This window comes from Rana temporaria, chromosome 3 (assembly GCF_905171775.1).
Source record: "Rana temporaria chromosome 3, aRanTem1.1, whole genome shotgun sequence".
NCBI classification, from domain to species: Eukaryota; Metazoa; Chordata; class Amphibia; order Anura; family Ranidae; genus Rana; species Rana temporaria.
The window spans coordinates 428,621,670-428,630,206 of NC_053491.1; the positions used below are offsets into that span (position 1 = coordinate 428,621,670).

At 45.2% G+C, this 8,537-nt stretch overlaps 1 protein-coding gene across 3 annotated transcripts in view; it reads right to left on the bottom strand.

Annotated features, from left to right (window-relative positions):
• The window catches only part of LOC120930913 (hepatic lectin-like), a 29,660-nt gene extending 22,258 nt beyond the window's left edge, over positions 1–7,402 (bottom strand). The window contains exons 1-3 of one of the 3 annotated variants that reach the window (XM_040342051.1): positions 7,187–7,396; positions 3,508–3,578; positions 1,961–2,056 (exon numbers count right to left, since the gene is read on the bottom strand). In XM_040342051.1, coding sequence (XP_040197985.1) covers positions 1,961–2,056; positions 3,508–3,532 — 121 coding nt within the window. In that variant the 5' untranslated portion in view covers positions 3,533–3,578; positions 7,187–7,396. Of the gene's footprint in view, positions 1–1,960; positions 2,057–3,507; positions 3,583–7,186 lie in introns of all 3 variants that reach the window. The other 2 variants (XM_040342050.1, XM_040342052.1) reach the window with 2 other exon arrangements.
• Between the last annotated feature and the right edge of the window lie 1,135 nt (positions 7,403–8,537).

Below are 8,537 nucleotides of genomic sequence, written 5' to 3' on the forward strand. Positions count from 1 at the left end.
ACACACAGGCAGGGCAGTGTATGAATTAGGTGGGGCAACTGGTGGCGAGTAACTCTTGAGGTCTGGCTAGTAGCTCAGGACTTGAAATTTTGAGCCCTGGTCTATGTAGTCTACTGTCTACAGGTATGTCTATTCAGGGATCAGAGGATGTTAGGCATGTAGGTCACCAGAGGGGATCCTACCACCATCAAAAAATGTAGCAAAGAAGTTCCTATGAAGCATTCCTTCAAATTGCTAAATGTTTGGACTCACTATGAGATGGTGGCAGTAGATCAGTTTTTTTAGCCTTGTATTGTGAATCTACTAGGAGATCCTACACTGTCTAAAGACCCAACACTGTCCTCAACAATCTCACCCATCCACTTATAGAGTGTTCTGTTGTGTCCATTGTGCTTGGTATAGAGCATTGTTCTGTTGTGTGATGTGTCCATTGTGCTGGGTAAAGTGTTCTGCTGCGTGTTGTGTCCATTGTGCTGGGTATAGTGTTCTGCTGCGTGTTGTGTCCATTGTGCTGGGTATAGTGTTCTGCTGTGTGTTGTGTCCATTGTGCTCATTCGTGGCCCCTCCTTCCTGTCGAGTGTCAGAGCAAGCAGCTTGCAATGGGGGCACCCAAGCAGGCGCATTCCCAAGCCACTGCTCTGCATGTCCATTCAGACACAGAGCTGCCGCTCGGTCCTGCCCCCTCTCTCTCCTCATTGGCAGTCTATGAATTTCCTAACGAATTCCAAATTTTCAGAACGATTCGAATTCGGATCGGTCAAAAAATGATCGACCAAGTCAAATTATTTTTGACAAGTCCCCCGATCAGGATCCATCGTCAATCACGCTGCCCGCCAGACCCCCCAAAAAAACGAACTCCGGCCTCGTGGAAGGCTCCTAGCCGATTGCCTGCTCCTCCCTCTGACATTTCTTAAATATCTAAGGGGCGGAGTCACCCGATGATGTCAGCGAAAGGCATGGCTCGGTCGATGACAGCACAAAGGGGCGGTTTCCCCCACTGATGTCATTGGGTGACTCCGCCCCTTAGCTATTTAAAAAATGTCAGACGGAGGAGCAGGCAGTTGGCGAGGAGCCTTCGACAAGGCAGGCGGCGTGATTGACAATGGATCTATGTCAAAGCATTTTGTTTTTGATTTTTAATAAAGAAGTTGTCAAAAGCTCATGAAGTGTCTTTATTCACTTTTTACACTTTTTTGGTGAATGGGTATGGGTACCATGTACCCCATACTCATTCACATGGGGGGCAACATGACGACAAGGTTTGGCTGCCCCAAAGCTCTCCCTCATGTTGATGGCATGTGGCCTGGTATGGTTCAGGGGATCACTCACTTGTCCCCTCCCTTATCTGAGCTGCATGGTCGGATAACGGTCTGGTATGGATCCTGGGGGGACCCCACGCCGTTTTTTTTATTTTGGTGTGTGAATCCCCTCACCTCCCGCCCCAGTGTGACAGGGGCCTTAGTGGGGCCTGGGGCAGTGTCATACCAACTGGGGTGTAGGGTGCTGTGTAATGTAAAAGGGTCCAGAGCTGCATGGGCTGTGTAATGTAAAGGGGTCCAGAGGTGCAGGGTTCTGTGTAATGGAAAGGGGTCCAGAGGTGCAGTGTGCTGTGTAATGTAAAAGGGTCCACAGGTGCAGTTGTGGAGAGGGGTACACAGTAGTGACAAAGAGATATTGGGGGATGCAGAGGTATGCAGGGGGAACATTGGGGTGTTTTTACATTTTAATGTGGGGTAGTGCCAGATATAGGATCTGCCCCTGGTGCTAAATGCTCTAGGTACGCCCCTGGGCTGGGTGGACTGTTGCACGCAGAAGGTTTTTTAATCTTATGCATTGAATGCATTAAAGTAAAAAAAAAACATCAGCCTTTAGAACCACTTTAAATATTAGTGATAGCAATTGTATATCTACTCACAATTTTTACAATAAAGAAAATGGTGTAAATAACTGTTTTACTTACAAGACGCAAACAGGATGATCATAAGAACCAACAAAATACAGAATTTCAAAAAGAGAAGACCCAACATGATCCAAATAACCCAAGTTTTATTGCCACCTGGAATTAAAATACACATACAGTTTAAAAATGGAAATCAAGCTATTCAAGTTAGAAAACATTTCACCTTTTAAGAGTTCATAGCTTTAATATTAAACATATCTGTTGATCCTGCCAGTCTCACTGATGAGACATTGCTTCCTGTTTGAAGGTGACAATCCTGTGTGAGTTGGTGCTGAACCATGCAATGACACTGCATCGAAGTATGGCAAGGACTACTGAGAGTTGAAGTCCAACAAAACATTGTGTAGCACCCTCTAGCTAGGTAGGTGCTAAAATTAGGATTTTTCTGACAGTAGCTGGTTGCTAGGCCTGTTTGTTTTCATTCTGGGCTGGGAGTGGCTCAGGGTAGCAGTTAGTGTCTCACAGGCAGCATCACATCACTGTCATCTCCCTCTTCCTTCTAGAAAGTGCTAGAAGGAGAGGAGGGAAGGAGAGGTGGAGCTGCCTGGGGTATCTTAAGAAGCCTTGACTAATCCCCAACTTGGATTGGCAGGGGCCAGGCCTCCTTAAATTAGGGTGACCAGACATCCCCGGTTTCCGGGGACAGTCACCGGATTGAGAACACTGTCCCCGGACCAAGTCTGTCCCCAGTTTTGTCCCCTGATTGGATTTAAACAGGGGCTGGGGCAATTTTAAGGACAGTCAGTGCAGAATTAATAAAAAAAAATCTGAATTACACACCTTTGCTCCGCCGCTCCTACTAGCTTACGGGGGTGTATTTTTTTCCATTATCTGATCCTTTCTGATGATCATGTGCTGGTCGAAGCAGAGGGAATATTTTTAACCTCAGCTTATTCAATTAAGCTTTGTCAATAAAACCTGGAAGCTGGTTTCTAAGCAGAATTGTGATTTGTTTTTCCCTCTCTAGCTTTAGTAAATAAACCCCAAGGTGTCATTCAGCCCAGAAGACTGAGAACACCTTATGGTGAAAAGAGATTAGTGCAAGAGTGCCAGAGAGGAGGTAAGGCTTCACATTCTTTTTAAAAAAAAATGCACCTGTTGTTGGACATTTGAAAAAAAAAATAGTTGGGTTGGGTTGGGCTTTAATCTGCATGCTTGGAAGTTTCGGGTGCATGCCCATTCAGCTCCGCTCGCATGTTCTTCTGCCTTTCTCAAGTCCCCGCCAGCCGCCTACCTGCTTATCTTCTTGCCTTCCCTGGCAGAGTGTTCTTTCTCCACTCCCCACCCAGTAGTAGCCGGAGTAAAGGCCCGTACACACGATCGGATATTCCGACAACAATTGTGTGATGGAAGTGTTTTGTTGGATAATCAGACCGTTTGTGTATGCTCCATCGGACAATTGTTGTCGGAATTTCCGACAACAAATGTTGGATGGTCATGCTCTCAAATTGTCAAATGAATATCTGACTGGTAATGTTTGTGCCTCTTTCTGTGATTGGGGTTTAGGCGCTCTGTAAATTAAGTCAATGTAAGTATTAAATATTTACCCTTGGATCTTGTTTGTTGGTCCATCTTCCCAGGTTGGAAATCAGTCTCATAACCGTAATTTGGAAGATGTCTTCCTAAGAAAAAATCAACAAACCATAAAATAACTTCCAAACATACAGATTAAAGCCCAACTCTGGAATATATATTTTTAAATGTCACACAACAGGTGTAAAAAAATGAAGAAGAAGGTCCAGGCAGTGGCATCGGGAGGGGGGGCTGCCCAGGGCTATAGCCCTGAGTGGGCCCCCAAAAATCCCTGTGTCTCTTATTGCACATTGAGAATTATTAGCCCTGAGTCCCAAGGCCTGGGGTTGGCTGGGAACTCAAGGCTGTAGTATAGTGCACACATCACCGTAGTACAGTGCCACACATTGGGGGGATGTCAGGCCGGCCACCCTGCCTCTCCTGGCCCTGAGACAGCCCTGCCAGTGTACTCTAAAGTTAAGAAAAAAAATCACTGCCATCCCCTTTTTATAGATCCTTCCTACATTGTGTCAGTGTTATTGAAAGATGGTGCCTGTCAATACCTTATTAGCTCCATTCTTTTCAGCCTCTCTCCTCCTCCCGCTCCTCCTCCTCCGAGTGTAGCTTTAGATTGGAGGGGAAGAGCGGTCACGTGACCAGCCATGAAACATCAGAGGAGAGCTATCACGTGACCAGCCATGAAACATCGTAGCTAATAAGATATTTAGAGGCATCGGCTTACAATGACACTGACACAATGTAGGAACAATCTATGAAAAGGGTCTGGCAATGATTTTTTTTTAACTTTAGAGTACGCTGGCAGGGTGGCTGGATTGACAGCACTGATCAGCACTGATAGGTGGTTAAGGGGAACCCTGACATGACAAAATTAAGAAAAGAAAAGGCATGGGTTCGTCCCTCATCCGTCTGGTCATAACATTCGCTTTGGGTCTGGTATAGATTGAGGACAAACCTTAAGAGTTTCAATTTGTATGCAATCAGGCAGGCCCTTGCATTATTTTGGTAAATCTGAAGACATAAATCTGCAGAAAATCGAATAGTGTGTGTAACAGAACGTCCCACACTCTGCTTGAGTGCTTCCATATACCTCTTTCTATCAGTCTGGATATGGATATCAGATATTCCAACTGCTCACAAGCACACAACAAGACAATACTTGTTTGTCTGCTGAACATGGACTGTTTATTAGAACTAAAATACAAGTCTTATATACAGTAACAGAGGAGGGAGGTCACATAAATTAACATGAACTAATTAACTCAATAATTTACCCAGACTAGGTGACTCAGAGATATGACCTTTTAGGGTAGACTTTACGTCTCCTAGCTCACCGGCTATACAATACACATTATCATAAGTACAAACAGAGGACATCTTCACACAATAGCAGGAGCTCCACTAGGCGTTGGCTCAGCAGCGGCTGATAACAAGTTAGATTGCATGTATAGCTAAAACACAATGGAAGGGTTAGAACTCCTGTGAGGATTTATTGTTGTCTGTGTCCCTGCTGGGGAGATTCACTCTCTCTATTGATAACGGTGGCCAATGTCACAGAGACAGATGGTGATCATAAACCCAAGTTTTATAGTTGTCGCTAGAACAAAAGGTGGGATTAAATTTACCAGTGGGGACACCTGTGTTGGTGACATCTAAAATCCCCCCACAGTATAAAGATTTAAGCCTAGTACACACAGGCCGAATGTCAGGCGGCATCAGTCGGTTCAGTAGAAACCAGCCGACGTTCGGCCCGTGTGTACTGCAGCCGGTCAGGAAGAATCCGGCCTAATGGTTGGCTTCTGTCGATGGGGAAAGACCGAAAAAGGTTTGTCAATCGGCTCCGATCCTAGAGTGTTCTGATGTGGGGGCCACCGCCCCTGTCAGAACACAATAGCACAGCAGTGGAGATCACTGTACTAACATTGCATGGTTTTAGTACAGCGGCTCTTCCTGAGTTGTCAGTTTTGTTTCAGTCAGTCCTGCTAGGTTGAACAAAAATAAAACTATGTGTGTACGATTTTTACTCTCACTTCTTGTTAGATCTCTGAACAAGATGAATAGGAAAATCTCCCCAACAGGAAAGGCATGAAAAATAAACCGACAGGAGTGTTAACCCTTTACTAATCCACCTAAAGCAAAATATGATTTAGCTATACTTACACTTCAAGACTTATGCCCCGTACACACCATCACTTTATGTGATGAAAAAAAATGACGTTTTTAAAAACGTCACTTTAATTGACCGTGTGTGGGGGAAAACGTTGTTTTATGTCTTCTAAAAAACGACCAAAAAAAATTTAAGCATGCTTCAATTTTATGTGTCGTTTTTCAAAACGTCAACTTTTACTTCACAGAAATTGACCGTGTGTAGTAAAAAACGTCGTTTAAAACGACGTTTTTCACCTGCGCATGCCCAGAAGCTACTTATGAAGCGAGCTTCAATGGAAAAAGTGGTGAGAACGTAACCTCGCTTTGCTAGAACATTGTGAGAAAAACGATGGTGTACAGGCAACTTCGTCTTTGAAAATTGAAGTTTCAAAAACGTAATTTTTTACTTCACAGAAAATGTCGTGTTTTTTTTCATCACATAAAGTGATGGTGTGTACGGGGCATTAATATTAGGCTTTCAGCGGTGATCGGTGCTTCTCTCCCACACACGATCACCGCTGACTGTCCCCTATCCTCCTCCAGTCCCCATCCGTCCTTCTCTATGCTGCTGTCCCCCTCTGTTCTCTTCCGTGTCCCCCTCCATGCTGTTCTGTGTCCCCCTCTCTTCTCCGTGTCCCCCTCCGGGGCATCTGTCCCCCTCTTTTCTCCATGTCCCCCTCCATGCATCTGTCCCCCTCTCTCCTCCATGTCCCCCTCCGTGCATCTGTCCCCCTCTCTCCTCCGTGTCCCCCTCCGTGCATCTGTCCCCCTCTCTACTTCGTGTCCCCCTCCGTGCTTCTGTCCCCCTCTCTCCTCCATGTCCCCCTCCGTGCATCTGTCTCCCTCTCTTCTCCTCTGTGCATCTGTCCCCCTCCCTTCTTCCCCTCCGTGCTGCTGTCCCCCTCAATATCTCAGGATGGAGAGCGGAAGTAGGAGACAGTAAACCCGGCTCCTTAGTTTTCTGAATGGACATAGTCAGTGATCACTGACTCTGTCCATTCACATAACTGAAACATCGTAACCTCCTGTGATTACTATGTCTCAGTTAATGAATGAAGAGAAGCAGCTGTCTTCTCTCCATTTATTTTCAGTGCAGCAGAGGCTGCTGAGAAAGGGACTGGGGAATATGTGTCCCTAGTCCCTTTCCCTGTCTCAAAGGGGAGAGGTCAGAGGTCTGTAAGGACCCCTGAAATCTCACCATAGCCCCCCCAACAGGGCTGATAAAAAAATTGCAATAAATAATAAAAAAAATGTAAATAATAATAATAAAAAAAAACACACTGACACTGTCCCCACATCCCCTTAAAAAAGAAAGCATTGTAAAAAAAATAAAAAATTAATTGCAAAAAATAAAAGTTAAAATTGTAAAAAAAATAAATAAAAATACTGACACATGTGCCACTGTCACATGAGATTAAATAAAAGTATCGGTAATCGGTATTGGCGAGTATTTGAAAAAAAGTATCGGTACTTGTACTCGGTCTTAAAAAAGTGGTCACGGGACAACCCTACTTAATAGTAAAAACGTATATACCATGAATTAAATACCTTGTGGGGTCTGAATGTTTGTGCCTTCTGTTCTTTGCATTGTACAGATCTCTTCCCAAGTATATTTAATGTATTGATTCTAAGACAGACGCTACAATTGTGTGCCCAGATTACACCATATCCTCACGATACAATACATAGTTCTGACCACAAAAAAAGGGAAGTCCACCTCAAGTTTTGAAACTTTCATCCACTTCTAGTCTGGACAATTTTTCAGCTTTTGGCACTGTCAAACAGTTGCTTAGTCATGCAATGCTGTACACAAAAGAAATGTTTATAATTTTTCTGATACAGATATGATATGTGCACAGGAGAGATGCAGTGGCAGCAGGTCTATTAGTGGCACCCGAGCGCCGCCCCCTCTGTCACACCACCCCCTCTCTGTAGAATGAATGGATTCATGCAAAGCAGCATGAATCTATCCATGGCCGCTGTAGCCACCCCCTATTCAGCCTATTTTGGACACCGGGCGCCTGAATTATAGCGCCGGGCTGTTTCTTTTGAAGCACCCGATTAGTACTATAGGCTCTAATAGGCTTCAAAAAGGTGAACTCGGAGCGCAGAGCATTGCGCTCAGAGCCCACCCAGGTGTGTTGGAAAAGCGAATAAATATTCGCTTTTCTAACACTGAACCGCCTCTCAGCCAATCAGGAGGCGCGGGTCTAAAACCCATTACCTGATTGGCTGAAGGCACAGGCGCTCCGATTGGACGCCTAGCAGGAAGGAAAAAGAGACAAATGGAAGACACAGGAGCAACCTCCTGACCCGCTGCTCATCCCACAACTCACTGCCATCACCCGCTGCCTGATCCTCCACCAATATGGGGTAAGTGCCGGGCAGGCAGTGCGGGGGGAGGTTACAGTACCTGATTTTGATTGGTACAGTGGCTGCATTTGATGGGCACAGTGGTGGCATTTGATGGGCACAGTGGATGCAATTGATGGCACAGTGGCTGCATTTTTTTTCAGTATTTTTCAGACTTTTTTTGTTTGCTCCCCCCAAAAATTTTGAGCACCAGCCACCACTGGAGCGATGTTAGCATTTGCATGTGTAGCGGTACCCCCATAGGGGTTGATGGTGATTGTGGTACGGCTCCCACCCTGCACAGCCAGGCAAATTAATTTATTAAGGGGATATAACTTGGATGGGGATAAGGTACATATGGGATGCCCAGAAGATAGAAAATTAAGTTACTAACTATATACACTTTTGGTATATATAACCTCTCCTCCTCACCTCCAGCACATATGCTTGATTGCAGACTATCACCCCCAGGACCAGCTAGTACTGTTGTTAAGGCCTGACACTGGCTCAGCCAGGCCCAAAGCAGATGCCCTTTGCAGGCAGGTAC